Below are 17,964 nucleotides of genomic sequence, written 5' to 3'. Positions count from 1 at the left end.
ACTAATCTTGATACAAGGTGTTTCTGAGATATAGCAATAGATATGCAACCTGTTCCCCACATTCCCATTCAGTGAGAAACTCCAGAACCAGCACTTCAGGACTGAGAGTTGAGCTAGTCATGACAATAAATGTCATGCATTGCATTTCAGCCTTTTGAACTCCACTGGTGGAGAGAGCAAGTTTAACCACGATGCAGGGAAGAGGTCCTGTACTGTTGAAAGTCCTGCCCCTGGAAAGCTGTTTTTTTTTTCCCTTAAGCAGAGGGACATTTAATTATTAAAACATTTTTATATGGTGCTCCACGTTTTTCCTCCCATACCAAATAGCAGCTTGAGATGGAGCTCTCCCAGTGGTTGTTCTCAGGAGCAGTTTGTGTGTCATTTGACCAATTCTGAGACCATGAAGTTTCAAGTCACTGCACTGAGGCATGAAGACTAGGGTATTTCTTTCCTTTCTCCTGCACCCTGCGATTGTTCTGCCTTCTCACTGCACCTTCGTGTTTCCCCATTCCATGCACTCTCAGATGCTCCAGCAATGATTACTCTTTTTCTGAGAGTAAGTGATGAGTGTCATTGTGGCCACAAAACTCCCTTCCCTTATGCCACGTGACTCTACCGGACCTAAATTTCTCTCCCAGGAACAGCAGGAGTTCCTTGCTGAACTTGATGTGTGGCTGCATTCAGAAAGCACCGTTGCCGCAACCGACAGCATTTCCAACAAGGCCATGAACTCTGACCCTCATTTCCAGGGGTCAGAAAGTTGCGCCTGATTCTGGAGTGGGAAATCTGGTTTTTCTGTGACACCATGACCCCTGCCTGCAGCTATAGGAGAAAAATTCCATGGCTCATGTTTCAGGGGAATGACATCTTGCTGGTTTTAGTTCTGAGTCCATCTCTAAGCATCAGTCTTATCATCAGCGAAAATCTAGACCTGGAAGAACCAACAGCATTTGGAAGAGATTGTCCAGGGCTGAGCTGAAATGGCCTCCCCAGTTTTGCCACCTCATTCAGAAGCTTTGCATTCAGGAAGGTCATTTTGATGATTTCTGTGGCACAGAAGTGAGGGGGCTGACATAGAGAGTAATTGCTATTGGTGACCAGACTGTTTCCTAGTGTGGGGCGATCCCCATTTTGCCTCCAGGACTTCCTAGATTGAGGGCAGTAGGTCACCACATAGTGTCACCATTGAGTCAATGAGAGTGAGGGCAATACTTCCTGCTGTGACTCTTGGAAGTTGGAGGATGGCAATGCCAGCAACCAGCCACTGGAATTCCAAGGAACACCATTGTCATCATCACCAGGACAGTAAAACAGATGATGGGTAAACCAAGAAGGATGGTGGTCTTGGGAAATCTCGGCCCTCACTCAGAGCTCCCAAATCCTGAGCCAAGAGTTCTTTTAAAAGAATGTTTGACTTGGCCCTTGTTAATGTGGAAGTCCCAAATTTATACCCTGTCCCAGTATCACGGTCCAGTTCAAGGGCGATCAAAGTCCTGGCAGGGAACGTCAGGACCGGGGGCAAGATGGCGGGGTGGGAGCAGGAACGAGGGTCCAGAAGCCAGGAGTCAGGAAGTCAAGGGTCCGAAGATCAAGAAGCCATGAAGTCAAAGGTCCGAGGATCAAGAAGCAAGGAGTTATGAAGTCAAGGGTCTGAGGATCAAGAAGCAAGAAGTCACAAAGTCAAGGGTCTGAGGATCAAGAAGCAGGGAGTCAAGAAGCCAAGGTTCAAGGATCAGGAAGCAAGAAGCCAAACTCAGCAAGGCAGGAAGCGTGTTGCTGTGGCAAAGAGCCAAAGGGAAATGCTGACCTTATATCCCTTCCCAGCTCTTGCCACCAGGTTCTGTGAGTTACCAATTGGCCTCACCTGTGCGGCCATGCCTTGCCTCTTCAGAACAAACTTAGGAAGGCCCCAGTCCTGCAAAGCCCTATTGGTCACAGGGCCTGGCTCCTGCACGCACACCTGACACCCAGTCTCAAACTTACTAAGTAGTCTTAGCCAAGCTTTTATCTTTCAGCCTCAACCACTCATCTTCAGCATGAGGATAATAATGCTAATCTATCTTTTAGAGTTCTTGTAATAATTATTAGTATAAGATATACTAATCCTTGCAATTTATGGTCCTCTGAGCATAAGAAAGCCCATCAGCTGCATATTGCAATATGCTCCACTTTCCATTGAAACCTCCTGCTTTGTGTTTTGCAGTTCCAGAAACTTTATTTTTTTATTTTCTTTGAGAAAATGTGCATCCTGCACTTTCACTGGAAAAACAGTGCTCAGTTTATGGTGGACTGCAGTACACAGAGGGTGCACTGCTTTCAGCCTGTCGAGTTGCAAGTTGTGTGAGTTGTACAATTGGAGCATTTTGAGAAAGCATTTCATAGATACGAAGCTGACTCTATAGTTTGGTCATACAAATCCATCACTGGTTGCAACTCCAGCAAGCCCTGGGGGCTCGCTCAGCACCCACTCTGTGGGGCCTTGTACGCAACTTCTGGGTCTCATCTGAGGCCTTGGGGGGGCCTTGAAAGGGGTGTCCTAGGCTTCGCAGGGCCTCCAACATCACTTCCGGGGGTGATGTAAAGCCATGACTTCATGTTATAACAACACCGCTGGGCACCCATGATCTGGGGCCCAAGTCAGCGCCCCGAAATCCTTTTGTTCCTGACTGGGGAATTTGATGTGGGAGAGAGGGTAACCCCAGCCAAATGAACATAATGATCTTTCAAGCCAAAGATGGCTACCCTTGCAGATATTGTTGAACATTGACTCCCAGCAGCCCTAGCTAGAATGATCAATGGTCAGGGATGATGGGAGTTGTAGTCTAACAACACGTACAAGTGTCTGCTATTTCCATGCATCAAGAATCTGCTTCTGATGTATTATTTTTACAAGTGTATTAATTTTCTGCTTTAATTGCTCTGCATCCCAAGTGACCATGCCGTTTGACTGGCTTAATAAGTTACTATGATGAACTCTCCTCTAATTAAACTAAAGCAATTCACCGCATTACATCATGCTTATTTAGCATTAGGAGGGCCAACAAAATCATCAACTGGAAGTTCTTTTTTCAGAAGCAAATCGCCTTTAATAGTGGGTGACTGGTGTGAGTGTGCATGCGCCCCTTTCCCCCCTCCCTGCCAACACTCATTTCTTCTTCTTTTTGTGAATGAGCAACTTTAAACCTTCTTGTGAGATGGGGGGGAAATGCTAATCAAGATGTCACGTCCATAAAAGGATGGCCTTTTCAGGTCTCCACTAAGCAGGTATCAGCTGTGTTTTGTTCCTGTAAAAAAAATAAAATTGTGCTGCTATTCTCTGTGCTCCTGCACTTCTGATTCTTGGCACTGGGACAGTAAGTTCTTTGTGCTCTGGTATTACAATGAGGCTCCCAAAGAGAAAGAGCCTTGGTCCGAGGCTGTCAGCTGTTACTAATCACTGTTCTATGGCTTGCTGTGAATCTCTGCGAGTCCTTACCTCTTGCTCTGCTTAGCACACATAAAGAAGATAAATTACGCCTTTAGTTTCCCTTCAAAAAGCATATTGTGTGGCACATTCCAATACAGTGAGCAAAAGACGGAATCATGCAAAGAGTTAAATTAGTATCTAAACAGCCCCCGCAGCAGGGCTTTGCCCTGGCAGATGTGAGGAACAGGAAATGTACTGTTGGGCTGGGCATCCAAAAAGTTCCTTGTTGCTTTGCACTTGACAAGTTTCAGAGGATAAATCAGTTGCAGCTCAAAGCACAGCATGTCTGGATTTTATTTGGAGCCTGCCTATGCTCTTCAGCTATAGAACCTGGCTTCAGTGCCAAGGGCAGAGTTACGGAAGGTGATGATAAAAAGACAAGAGTGAATCTGAGCATGTACAAAATTATCTCTAAGTAATCACAGTCTCTCCACAAAACATGGCATTGGGGAACCTGTCTGAGGGCAAGAGGCCTTGACCCCGGTGAAAGATTCCTGAACCGTGGTCCAAATGAAAATATCTCTACATCATCTTCATTGGAGCTCTCTTTGTATTACATAGCGTACATGGCTAATGCCAAGTTCGTTTTGCTTTGTTTATATTAAACAGGGTTAACAATGACAGCAATTAAAATTAAAATACCTGGCTAAATAACGTTTTTGTCTGGCACCAAAATATAGCAACTTAGGCACCTAGTGAGCCTTTTAAGGGAGGGCATTCCAGAATTGGGTTTCTATTAGCAAATTAGTAGCTGCTTTGTCATTAATCCTCCAAATAATTCGGAAATACAGTTTGCAGATCAAATTTTACACTGACTGCTTACTATTTGATAATTTCCTCTACACCTGGATCCCATAAGTATAGGGAACACTTCAGCATGTCAACCTGGCATTTTCAGCAGCTAAAAGTGTTGGTTTTTAAAATTTTGTTGGACGCTATAGGTATAATATGCCAGCGATACAATATCCATAGGTTTATCATGAGAGCTCAGTGAAGAATATTACAGGTGGACCATCACACTCCACTGGTGGGCCGCCAACTAATTTCTTTTCACTTGATAGTTGCTGAGATTTTGATCCTGCCAAGGCACTTTTAATGTTCTTATACAGTGGTACCTCGGGTTAAGTACTTAATTCATTCCAGAGGTCCGTACTTAACCTGAAACTGTTCTTAACCTGAAGCACCACTTTAGCTAATGGGGCCTCCCACTGCCGCCACGCCGCTAGAGCACGATTTCTGTTCTCATCCTGAAGCAAAGTTCTTAACCTGAAGCACTATTTCTGGGTTAGGTGAGTCTGTAAGCTGAAGCGTATGTAACCTGAAGCGTATGTAACCTGAGGTACCACTGTACACCTTTCAGGAATGTTTACTGAGGAAATAGGAAACATACAATGATCTACCAGTCTTCTGAAGAGTTTCAAACAACCCTATTAAAAAAAATCTAGAGTAATTAGGAGCATCCCAGGGAAACAAGGGACTTACATTAAAAATATATGGCATACACTAAAAACAGTAAAGCAATTCAGGTGCTATGAATAAGGGACAGTGAACACGTGATGGGGGCAAGTTTGGTTGAGCACACTAGCTGCATCCCATCTCTCATCCTCTTCATCACCTTCCAACTGCTGGAATGTGGTTGTCTAAAGCATGGACCTTTTTATATCTGCAGAGGCTCCCTGTGTATCTTAAAATGCTTTTGTTTTGTTTTTTAAAATGCTATCAGAGGACTGTTGTCCTTTGTCTGGAATGACAACAGACCTCCTGGTTGACAGAGTCTAGGCTAGGATTAGCTAGCTGTGATAGGTGTTCCTTCAGACTTGTACTAGCTGTGTTCTTCACATCCTGCTCTGATCATGAGCAGAAGTCCACAAGGATGGATAGTCTACCACAGCCTTTCCCCAACTGAAGTCCTCTAGATGTTGTGGACTGCAGTTCCCATCATCCATGACCATTGTCCCTTCTACTGGGAGCTGAAAGGAGGTGGCATCCAAAACATCTGGAGGGCACCAGCTTGGACAAGGCTGGTCTAGCAGACCAGGTCAGAGTCACTGGATCTCATATACTTCCCAAAAAATCAGCAAAGCCTTTACTGCTCCTGGAGCTGATTACCTCTCCCATGCTTTACCCACTTCCTGAAAAGTGGCAGTTCTTAACACTACTCTGCTTCTCACTTAACTCCCACCTGGTGCCCTGCCTGCAGCAATAAGCAGGAATCAGGGAGCAGAAGACCCCACTAATAACTCAAGGGGCTGATTAGTTCAGATAGAACTCTTGTCCTGTGTCTCTTTCATCTCTATTTAAATGTGGAATTTCCTCTGCACCTGTAATCAAGTATCTGCTGGAGCACTGATGAAGGTTTCACTCCCACAAGTTAAGATGCTTGAAGGATGGGTATGAAGCCAGAGGAAGAGAGGACAGAGGGTGAAGAAAGAGCCGTGAGTGGAAGGGAGCATTTTCCCCATCCTTTGGACCACCTGGGAAACTCATCAAATCTGCTGCACCTGGAACTGGGTGTGGAGAGTGCAGCTGTGGGCAGCCTAAGGAGGTACCATCCTCCTTGGGTATGTCCATAAAAAGCAAGTCCAGAGTGAGAGACTAGGGTGATGTCAGCTGTTTCCAGGAACTCTTTTCATTGTGAGACTTTTGTGGGTGAGCTGAGAGTTTCTTTGGACCCTGGGCGAGAACCTGGAGGCAGAGAGGAAGGGGTGTCAGAAGGAAAATGAATTGATATTTTTATATATTACAAACTTTATATTAATGTAACATTTTTATGTGTAGCTGTGTGTTTTTGTAATATCTGCTTAAGTTGCCTGTTGTTTCAGCTTTCTGTACACTGCTTGGAGATATTTTTTAATATATTAAGCACTATAGAAATTAAATAATCAATACATATATTAGAAAGTATATGGAAATAGTAAAAGATTATACCAGCTCAATATTTTTGGGTAATAGCATCTACAGCCTGTGTATAATGTGATGTTTTTACTATATGTTTTTAATATATATTCATGCATTTCTTTGTACAATTTTTAAATTACAATTTGTGAATTATAATAGTTTGTACAATTTTTGGGAACCAGTTCTTTCGTAAATAAGAAATTACAACATAAGAAGTTCGAGCACAAAATAATTGTGTTATATAGCATTTGCAACGCATTCCGAAAACAGACATACCATCTCTCCCAATCCAAGGGAAGTTCATGTGTATCAAGGGAGAGAGGAGAAGCTTTTATCTCCCCTGCAGTTGTGCTGTTATAAAGCACCCCATGTCTCAAATTTCAAGGGAGAAATGTAACATAAGAGGGAAGGAAGTCACTTTATATCAAGCCAGACCATTGGGCCATCTACATCAGCACCGTCAACACTGAAGTGGGATAGCTCAGTCGGTAGAGCACAAGACTCTTAATCTCAGCGTTGTGGGTTTGAGCCCCATGTTGGGCAAAACACTCCTGCATTGCCGGGGGCTGGACTACATGATCCATGTGGTCCCTTCCAAATCCATGATTCTATGATACCTGAAGTTGCTTGGGATTGAATCTGTGGGTGGGGAGCCAGTTGCTCTATCACTGAACTATGATCCTTCCCTCTTTGGACTGTAGCTCCATGAGAGAACATCTGCTTTCATGTTCAGAAGCATTCTATCTTTGATACTGTTGATAATATAGCCATCGTGACTAGTAGTCACGGATAGCTTTATTCTTCCATTTGTCTCATCCTCTTTTAAAGCCATCAGAGCTGGTGGCTGTAAGTTGTGGGAGCAAATTCCGTAATTTAACAACACGCTCTGAGAAGAAATACTTATTTTTCTGAAAGCCACGCCATTCCTCAGGGTTCTAGTATTACAAGAATGCTTATTCTAGTATGTGTATTCACAGTTTTTTTGTGATGTACAGACTCTAGTTTCACTCTCGTGCTTCTATTTGCTAGGAGTTGCTGCCCTGGACAGCAAAGCATCAGGGAAGATGGGGCTCCGAGCCGTCGTCTACTACATGAGCACCACGATCATTGCTGTCCTGATTGGAATTATCATGGTGGTCATCATCCATCCAGGGAAAGGATCGAAGGAAAAAATGCATCGAGAAGGCAAGATTGTGCGAGTGACAGCCGCAGATGCCTTTCTGGACTTGATCAGGTAAAAATGCATTTTCTGTCGCATAAGCAGGATAATGAAAGTTACAGCATATGACTGAATTTATTAACACCCAGAGCTATCAATCTCTTTTCTCTTCAAAATGACATCCCCGGCTCAGAAATAACTTGTAAACATAGACAACCCCCCCCCCAAGGCTTATTGATCAGGCTTTTTAAGCTTCTTAACAATGTCCTGTGGGGTTTACTAATGAGATTTGAAGCAATTCATAATTCCCCCATTCGGGGTCAGCCCTACTATTAGGCAGAGTAATATGGCTGCCTCAGGAAACATAATTGAGGAGGTGGTATTCACCCACCATTTCCCCTGAGTTCCCTAAGCTGGTCTACTCTGCACTATTGAAACTCTCCTGCTATGCTCAGTGTGGTGGAGGATATTGTCCCATCAACAGTATTGAAGTAAGATTCAGGGGCCAGCCACCTTTGATCTCAATAGTAGAGCAATGGCTTTCCATGCGGACAGTACCAGGCTCAATCCCTGGCATTTCCAAGCAAAGCTGGGAATGTCCCATCTGGAACCATGGAGAGGTGCTGCATGTTGATGCTAGATGGACCTATGGCCTGACTTGTTTAAATAGCAGCTTCCTATGTTCCAGGGCTGGGACGCGGGTGGCGCTGTGGGTTAAACCACAGAGCCTAGGATTTGCTGATCAGAAGGTCAGCGGTTCGAATCCCCGTGACGGGGTGAGCTCCCATTGCTCGGTCCCTGCTCCTGCCAACCTAGCAGTTCGAAAGCATGTCAAAGTGCAAGTAGATAAATAGGTACTGCTCTGGAGGGAAGGTAAATGGCGTTTCCGTGCGCTACTCTGGTTCGCCAGAAGCAGCTTAGTCATGCTGGCCACATGACCCGGAAGCTGCATGCCAGCTCCCTCGGCCAGTCAAGCGAGATGAGCGCCGCAACCCCAGAGTCGGTCACAACTGGACCTAATGGTCAGGGGTCCCTTTACCTTTACCTTTATGTTCCAGGGCTCCAGTCTGATTCTGTATGTAGAATGGAAAAGTAAAAGAAGAAGGTAGTTAGCGTAGGACTCATTGACATAATAAAAGGATGTCTGTGGCTTTTTTTAAGTTTAGAATTTTATAGTACTGACTCAAATAAAATTTCACATAGAATTTTTAATATGGAAAGATTACAGTAGGACTTGGTTCTAACTTCCTGTTGTGGACATTTCATTCTGGAAATCATTAAGGCCAGTGTACAAAAATGTTGTGGATTGTGATATGTGGATTTGGGGGACACCATCTTATCCTTTGTGTTAGCAAAACGCCTTAGGCAGACCTGCCCCAATTCTCCCCACAGCTGTGCCTTCGAAAAGCATGTGAGGAATTTGAGAATTTCTTCTGTGGGTTGACTGTGAACCTGTTGGAACTGTGATTTCAAACAATGTTCTGGCTCTAAGTTTTGGAGAGCCTCTTTCTATACCCTTCTCCTTCAGCGGCGTTACTTTCTCACTGCAAAAGTGTTGTTTATATTCTGAATCAAGGAAGACATGTATTTATTATTTCTACTGTCTAACCAAGGTAAACTTGAGGCGGGGTAGATTTGCAGCATGCTCCTGCGCAAAAGGTTGAGGAGAAAATTCGCTGAGATTAATTTGGTGAATTGCAAAGAAGTAGCAGTCTTTTTAAAAAAGAAAAGAAAAAAGAGAGAGTAAATTGATGCTAGTTCAGTGTGTGCTAAGCCAGTGTGGTGTAGTGGTTGAGAGCGGTAGTCTTGTAATCTGGGGAACTGGGTTCGCGTCCCCGCTCCTCCACATGCAGCTGCTGGGTGACCTTGGGCCAGTCACACTTCCTTGAAGTCTCTCAGCCCCACTCACCTCACAGAGTGTTTGTTGTGGGGGAGGAAGGGAAAGGAGAATGTTAGCCGCTTTGAGACTCCTTAAAGGGAGTGAAAGGCGGGATATCAAATCCAAACTCTTCTTCTTCTTCTAGTTCAATATACTGCTGAGACCATATGCCTGTGGTAGAATACATGTCTCATATTCAGTCCCTGACATCCTCCATTAAGAGGATCAAGTAGCAAATGATGGGAAACACCTCTGCCCAAAGAACCACTGCAAGTCACTATAGATCATCACTAGGTGGACAAACAATCTGACCTAGTATGTTATGGAAGCTTCTTATGAGAAGAACGTAAGAAGAATCCTATTGGGTCAGGCCAAATAGATGACCATGGAGCCCCACCCTATACATAGTGCCTTTGATGTAAACCCCACCAGCTTCAATAGGGCTTCATCTTGAAATGATAGAAGATGTGTACTATTCCTCAAATAGTTGTTGTTCTTTCTTCACAGAAACATGTTCCCTCCGAATCTGGTGGAAGCCTGCTTTAAACAGGTAACAATGTGTGGTTTTAATTACACCTATCTCCATCCGGGAGCTTCAAGTAAATCTTCTGATCAGATGCAACTGAGTAGTCTTAGCCATTATGTTTTTGTAATGCCTAGAAAAGACACGGCTATAACGTCTCTCCTTTTCCCCATCTCTCACAGTTCAAAACAAACTATGAGGAACGGACACCTAGTATAGCAGTTGACTCAAACGAAACATCTGTCCTTGCTGGCATTATAAACAATGTGTCCGAAGCAATGGAAAACCTAACTCAGTTGAAAAAGGAGATGATCCCTGTTCCAGGGGCTGTAAATGGAGTAAATGCACTTGGACTGGTTGTGTTCTCAATCAGCTTTGGACTGGTGATAGGGAACATGAAGGAGCAAGGACGAGCATTGAGAGAATTCTTTGATAGCCTTAATGAGGCTATCATGCGCCTCGTATCACTAATCATGTGGTAGGTGTTGAATGCTACGTTTGTTGATCTATCTAGCACCATCCGTGTGCATGGCATTTTACAGAATACAAGAGGAAATATCCCTTCCCTGCCTAACGTTCTCCATTTATTTGCCATTAATTTCCAGTGCATCTAAATAACAGAACAATCTCATGCATGTTTGCTTGGAAGTAAGTTCCTCTCTATTCGGTGAAGCTTACTCTCATGTAAATGTGTTTAGGATTTCAGCCTTAGCCCCCTTGGAATGTGTCAGGAAATTTCTGAGTGTGTGCAAATAGCACCACCAAAATATACACTCCTAGGCTTCTCATTGGATAGTCGTATATTATATTAACTGTGTGATTTGTTTGTAGGTATGCACCACTTGGTATCCTGTTTTTGATTGCTGGAAAAATTGTTGAGATGGAAGATATGGGTGTGATTGGAGGGCAGCTTGCCATGTATACTGTTACTGTCATCATTGGCTTGCTCATCCATGCTATTGTAGTGCTGCCTTTACTCTACTTCCTCATCACTCGAAAGAACCCTTGGGTTTTCATTGGAGGATTGCTGCAAGCTCTCATCACAGCCCTGGGAACATCTTCAAGGTAGGAATATTCATAGCCAGATCGAGTTTGATTTTGAGTAGAATTTTGAGTTACTGAGTTTGAGTTACTGAGGTAAAGGGACCCCTGACCATTAGGTCCAGTCGTGGCCGACTGTGGGATTGTGGCGCTCATCTCGCTTTACTGGCTGAAGGAGCCGGCGTACAGCTTCCGGGTCATGTGGCCAGCATGACTAAGCCGCTTCTGGCGAACCAGAGCAGCTCACGGAAACACCGTTTACCTTCCCGCCAGAGTGGTACCTATTGATCTACTTGCACTTTGATGTGCATTTGAACTGCTAGGTGGGCAGGAGCAGGGACTGATAAGCGGGAGCTCACCCCGTCGCGGGGATTCGAACCGTACACCATTTTAATAACTCCACTTTTGCCTCAACCCAGCTCTAGTCATGTTTTACAAAGGGAATTAAACATGACAAGCTGTACCAGTGTATGGACAGGGAACTGCATTTCAGTTCACATAACGTTTACAGCGGTGCATTGAGTTTAGGCCAGGAGTGGAGAACCTGATGCCTTCCAGGTGTTGGTGGACTATAGCGCCCATCAAACCTGACCACTGACTATGCTGGCTTGGGCTAATGGAAGCTGAAGCCCAGCAACTTCTGGAGGGCCAGAGATTTCACATTTGGGTGCACATACCAATAATAATAATAATAATTAATAATAATAATTTATTATTTATACCCCGCCCATCTGGCTGGGCCTCCCCAGCCACTCTGGGCGGCTTCCATAGAAACCAAAAACACAGTAAAATATCACACGTTAAAAACTTCCCTGAACAGGGCTGCCTTAAGATGTCTTCTGAATGTCAGGTAGTTGTTTATCGCTTTGACATCTGCTGGAAGGGCGTTCCACAGGGCGGGCGCCACTACCGAGAAGGCCCTCTGCCTGGTTCCCTGTAACTTGGCCTCTCGCAGTGAGGGAACTGCCAGAAGGCCCTCGGCGCTGGACCTCAGCGTCCGGGCAGAATGATGGGGGTGGAGACATCCAATTTACACTCATGGGTCTACTCTGAGATGGACTAGCATTGGATACAGCCCATGGTTCCTGATCCAGTAAGTGAGCATCTGGAGCTACTTTATATCCAGTGCTATCTACTTTGGCACTAGCTTTCCAAATCTAAGGCTTTCAACTGAAATGACAGGGTGTGAACCAGGACACATCTGCAGGCAGCTCATGAGATTCACCACTGAGGTATGGGCTCTACCAATAACACACAGGCACCCAACTATGTGGGGAGATGCTCTTAGCTAGATTGGGGCACTGGCACACAGTTGAACATGTGAACTAATTTCATTTAAATAATAATATTTTTGTAGGTAATTTGAGGAGACAGGAAATCTCTGTCTGCCATCCTTATTCTGGGTGGCTCCATAATGTCAACAATAATGTGTATAACCATCATCCATATCAATGTTACCTGCCATTTTCGATGAGTTAATTTTTCTCCATTTCCCCCCTTTTGGCTTTAGTTCTGCCACCTTGCCGATCACATTTAGGTGTTTGGAAGAGAATAATGGAGTAGATAAACGCATTACAAGATTTGTGCTTCCTGTGGGTGCAACTATTAACATGGATGGTACAGCTTTGTATGAGGCACTGGCTGCAATTTTCATTGCACAGGTTAATAACATGGACCTCAACTTTGGACAGATTATCACAATCAGGTTTGTAAATGTTGCAAAACCTTAGACGTTTGCATGGGCTGCTTTTTGCATCACATGGTAGTGGGAAAGACATGTGATAGGAGCCGCAGTATATTTCAGCTGCGCTCTCTGTGTACCTCATTATGCCCATGATTGAAAACATTGTCTGTCAGAGCTGCCTCTAGGTCCCAGCTCACAGAGGACCAATGCTAGGCTGTAGTTATGTACAAAAGTCTTTATTGAGGTTCAGTTTCCATTTCAAAGCCGTAGCGCGCAGCTCTACGTCTTAAAGCCTAGACCGGCGAAGTACCGTCTGAGTCTCCTCCCCTATGACACCAGTTTAAGATCCTAGCTCTGCTCCACCTTTTACGCTGCTCTCTCCTCCTCTGGGTCCTCCTGCCCGCTGGGGCATTGCCCTTTCTGGACTCTTCCGACGCTGAGTCGCTTAGCTCCTCCCCCTCCCTCCTGCGGGCTTTAGGACCCGGTTCCCAATCCTCACTCTCTGCTGTCCCGCGCTCCTGTACATTTGAACTTGCCTCTCGCGCCAGCCCAGTGACCTTTCTCCTAACCGTTACACTGCTTCTGTCACTGCTTCCCTCTTCCGGGATACTGGCCGGATCTGACCTCTCCTCCGTTGTCTGACTCCCTGATGGAGGTGTGGTCAGCCCTGCCTTATCTTCTCTCCCTGGTGGGGAATGCACTGGCCCCGATCCTTGGGACTCTTCCCCCCCACTCTGCTCTGGTGGGGAAGCTGGTCCTGATTTCCAACTACTGCTCTGGGAGTCCCTGCTGCCCCCTTGCTCCTGGGGCGTTCCCCTTGGGAACCCCCTACCCCTGGCCACTGGCGCCCCCTTCTGTGAATCTTCCGATTCGCTGGAGAGGCTCGTGGAATCCCTCGGTCCACTGTCCTCTTCTCCTATGCTCCCCTCGGATTCCTTCCCCTCGCTCTCCATCTCCTCTCCTCCCTGTGCCTCTGCTCCTGAACCCCTGACATTGTCATTATGAGTTAGCTCCAGATTTTGTAAATCCACTGAAAGCAATCGGATTTAAATCATCACTTAACATAGTGAAGTATCTCACTTCCAGGGTATCACAATATAGCCCTCACAAGCTAGACTGCACAAGGAAGAAGAAAGAAAAGGATTGCCATAATGTTGAATAAAATGGGGGTCCTTGAATAACTTAATGATTCAGGCTGAAATTTTATGCACATTTACCTGGGAGCAAGTCCCATTGAACTCACTTCTGAGTAGGCATGCATAGGATTGGGCTATAATTCTCTCCCATTGAAATAGATCCCTTTTTATCAACACAGTTCAGCATACTTCATTGAGCTTGTTCTATATTCATTTGAGAAAATCTTCAGTAATTCCTGTAACTTTAGTACTTTTCCATAAGTATAATCAGGGGTAAAGAGTAAATGATCATTCCTTGAATATCGTTGTTATCATCAGATTTTATTGGTCAACCAAATACAGGTTATAGGCAAAAGCAAGCACACGTCTCAAAAACATATTATAGCACATATGTTTAAAGCATTATAATACACATATCAGTTTAATCTGCACTTTGCACCACAAGTGTATGCATGTTTGCTCAGAAGTAAGTCCCAGTGAGTTCAGTGAGACTTGCCTCCAGATAAGTGTATATAGGATTACTGCACAGTCTTAATCAGCTACAGCAGGGGTGGTGGAGAACCTCCAGTCTGTGGGACAAATCTGGCCATTCCTAACAAACCACACCCATCTGATGTCATATGCAGTATTACATCAGGTGTGGGGTAGCTCTGCATGTGACTACAAAGGAACATTTGGGAGCTTGAAGTGAGCTCCTGGTTGTTCCTTTGCAGAAGCTAGGTGTGCCCCAATCAGTCATCAGCCGAGTTTTTCCCCTCCGTTTTATTAGCAGTTTCAATGTAAACCACTTTGTGCTACTAATCCCTGCACAAAGCAGGCTTGAATTAACCACCCATCAGCTGAGTTCAGGGACACAGGAAAGTGCTTTGCCAGCCTTCTGCTCAGTGCAACAACTGGATGGCACCACATCGTGGAGCAGAGAGGTGTCCTTGATGACTGATCTGGCTCAGGCTTTTTGAACTTGTTGCCTTCCAGCTGGCTGTGCTGGCTAGAGAGCCAGTGTGGTGTAGTGGTTAAGAGCGGTAGTCTCGTAATCTGGTAAACCGGGTTCGCTTCCCCACTCCTCCACATGCAGCTGCTGGGTGACCTTGGGCTAGTCACACTTCTCTGAAGTCTCTCAGCCCCACTCACCTCGCAGAGTGTTTGTTGTTGGGGAGGAAGGAAAAGGAGAATGTTAGCCACTTTGAGACTCCTTCGGGTAGTGATTTAGCGGGATATCAAATCAAAACCCTTCTTCTTCTAGATGGGAGTTTTAGTCTAAAACATCTGGACAGCTCCAGGTTAGGAAAGGCTGGTCTAAACTATGTGCAAATTTTTCTCATAAGACATGAAGGAAGGCGGTGGAAACATTTTTGTAAGATGATAGATAGATAGATAGATAGATAGATAGATAGATGATAGATAGATAGATAGATAGATAGATAGATAGATAGATAGATGATAGATAGATGACAGATAGAACAAAAACACAACCTATGTGTGTGTTTAAAAATTAAAAGCTCTGTGTGATTGTTTTGGTGTCTCCTTTCTCTGAACAGCATTACGGCTACAGCAGCCAGCATTGGTGCAGCAGGAATTCCTCAGGCTGGCCTCGTCACTATGGTGATCGTATTGACATCTGTTGGTTTGCCTACAGACGATATCACCCTTATCATTGCAGTGGATTGGTTTTTGTGAGTATTTCTGCAGTGTAAAGTATAGGCTAGTGGGCATTCATGAAAACTGAACTTGCAAGTCATTTTAGTTCATTTCCCCATGAATGTTTTACCAATATTCAGTTGTATTGCATAGGATATAAAAAATTACCATTTTAACTGCAAAGCAAGCCAGCACCCATTAGGATGTTCTCCATGCCCTGAAAGTATTGTGTTTCTCAAATCTCTGCTCACTCAAGAAGCTTTCTGGATGACGTTGTGCCAGAAACATACTTTGTTTCATCTGTCCTACTTCATAGGGTTGTTGTGCTGGGGGAAAGGATAGCCCCTTCGCACCACTCCATGGGCCACAGGTTAAGATCAGGTGGAAGTGTTACAAATAAATTTATTTATATACAATTGCATGTTTTGTTTTGTTTTGTTTTGTTTTGTTTTGTTACTTGAGTATAGAATTGCAATGTTAAATACACTGCAGATTACATCTCCCTTTCCTAATTTCAGTGAATCAGTGTAATAATGTACTGTGTAATCTGTTGGGGTTTTGGAGGGCTGGGACTGCCTAGCTTGTTTAAATCTGCAAATTGTTCTATAGGGATCGTCTGCGTACCACCACCAACGTTTTGGGAGACTCTATCGGCGCAGGGATTGTAGAACACTTATCGCGGCATGAGTTGAGGAGCAAGGATGCTGAGATGGGTAACTCTGTGATAGAGGAGAATGAAATGAAGAAGCCTTACCAGCTGATCTCCCAAGAGAACGAGAATGAAAAGCCCTTAGACAGTGAAACCAAGATGTAATGTAGAGGAACGATACAAAGCACTAGATACGCAGAAAGCGTACAATTCCTCCAATCTTTTCTGTAACTTGTCCGTTTGTTCCTCATCTCTCTCTATATATACAAGCAGAGCACTGAAGAAGTTTAGGGCTTAACTAGACATGATGAGAGACGTGAGGTTATATCCAGTGGTGTCACTCAGCTCTTGTTAAGGCTTCCATCAGCAAGAAGGGAAGCTATTTTCAGCCATTTCCTCATAGGTCTAGAGCCCCTCTCACACCCTATATCTGCTCCTGAGAGTTGTGGAACCCTCCAGTGCAGCTTAGGGAAGTGCGTCCTTCCTCATTTCGCTGATGGAAGCTTCACTGTCAGTTCAGTGACTTTACTGGATAAAACCCATGGTGGCTACATGCAAGGTCTCTTCGCTCCCTTCTCCTTGTGCTTGCATCTAGGTAAGCACGACACGTATTGTGATGTCATCACTGTGTGCATCGCCCTGCATTCAGTCCTGTGTGGCCAGAGGAGGGCAATGCACAGCACAATGACATCATTCCACGTGGTATGTTTACCTGGATAAAGGTTTCAGGTGGCATGTGGAAGGAGAGGGGAAAGAAGATTGAATGGCTCCAGCGCTACAGCTACTGTAATGTCTAGTTAAGTTCTTGCTGAAAAATATACCCTATTACTTAGTAATGAATGTGTTATATGATTGTATCCCATTAAAATAATAATAAGACAAAATACCAAGCATACAACATTATGATATGATGTGATGTGCTATGGGGATGGGATATATTGTGTAATCAAATTACCAAGAATATTCAAATGCACATGTTGCATAGTCCTGTAAATGTGATCTCACTTTATGTAAGCTGAAGCAGCAAAGCAGACAAGAAATCTTGAAAAGGGGGGTTGTTTGTTTGTTTGACTGTTACACATTCTTCACACCAGGAAGGCTGTAATCCTATACACATTTATCTGGGAGTAAGTCCTACTGAATTTAATGGACCTTACTCCTGAGTAGACACATATAGGATTGCATTGTAAATTTACTTTTTTAAACCTGATGCTATTCTCCAGAAAAGTGAGTAGCAAATTTTGGTTTCTCTTTTTAAATATATTATTTCCTTATTTTATTGCTATTGGAGCACTAAAAATAGGGACACTGATTTTTGTTTTAAATACATGGACAATATGTCCCACAACTTGCTCTAGTTACCATCTAAGCAGAAAAGGATGTATCATAGTTTCATTTCTACCTAATGGGATATTTTAGGATCAGGAAAGGCTTCCTGGTACTGTGCACCTTCAAGTCCCATTTAATTCCTAGATCATGAACCTAGAAAAATGCATTTGTGTATGTGTAACATTACTGTTCCTCTTTTGGATTATGGCATTACTACTTAACACAAGTACTGTTACCTATGCGCACTGTCTTTTCAGGATCAGAGATCTAATATACGCATGCACTTTGGAACATAAACTGTCTTCATCCCTTCATTACAGGGGGCGGGATATTAAACTGTTGATACCACATCAGTGTGGGCATTTTTGAAATAACCTAGGTGTCCCCCTCCCACCGGACATAATTATCCAGCCACTTACCTAACTCTGAACATTCCATTGATTTAACTAGATCAGGCCTGCACAAGTTGTGATCCACCAAACTGAATGTAGCCCACCAGTAATGATAGTTCAAGAAACTTGTTGCTGTTGCTGCACACGACAGATCACAGAAACAGGGGGAT

The 17,964-nt window shown here is 44.2% G+C and overlaps 1 protein-coding gene across 1 annotated transcript in view; it reads left to right on the top strand.

Annotated features, from left to right (window-relative positions):
- SLC1A3 (solute carrier family 1 member 3) overlaps positions 1-16,909 on the top strand; it is a 41,303-nt gene extending 24,394 nt beyond the window's left edge. Inside the window, exons 4-10 of the mRNA XM_079994919.1 lie at positions 7,394-7,598; positions 9,910-9,952; positions 10,108-10,403; positions 10,757-10,990; positions 12,477-12,671; positions 15,325-15,459; positions 16,034-16,909. Coding sequence (XP_079851045.1) covers positions 7,394-7,598; positions 9,910-9,952; positions 10,108-10,403; positions 10,757-10,990; positions 12,477-12,671; positions 15,325-15,459; positions 16,034-16,238 — 1,313 coding nt within the window. The 3' untranslated portion in view covers positions 16,239-16,909. The remainder of the gene's footprint in view (positions 1-7,393; positions 7,599-9,909; positions 9,953-10,107; positions 10,404-10,756; positions 10,991-12,476; positions 12,672-15,324; positions 15,460-16,033) is intronic.
- The last annotated feature ends 1,055 nt before the right edge of the window (positions 16,910-17,964 follow it).

Source organism: Podarcis cretensis (genome assembly GCF_951804945.1).
Source record: "Podarcis cretensis genome assembly, chromosome: 11".
In the NCBI taxonomy this organism is placed as follows: Eukaryota; Metazoa; Chordata; class Lepidosauria; order Squamata; family Lacertidae; genus Podarcis; species Podarcis cretensis.
This window is presented reverse-complemented; position numbering and strand designations above follow the sequence as displayed.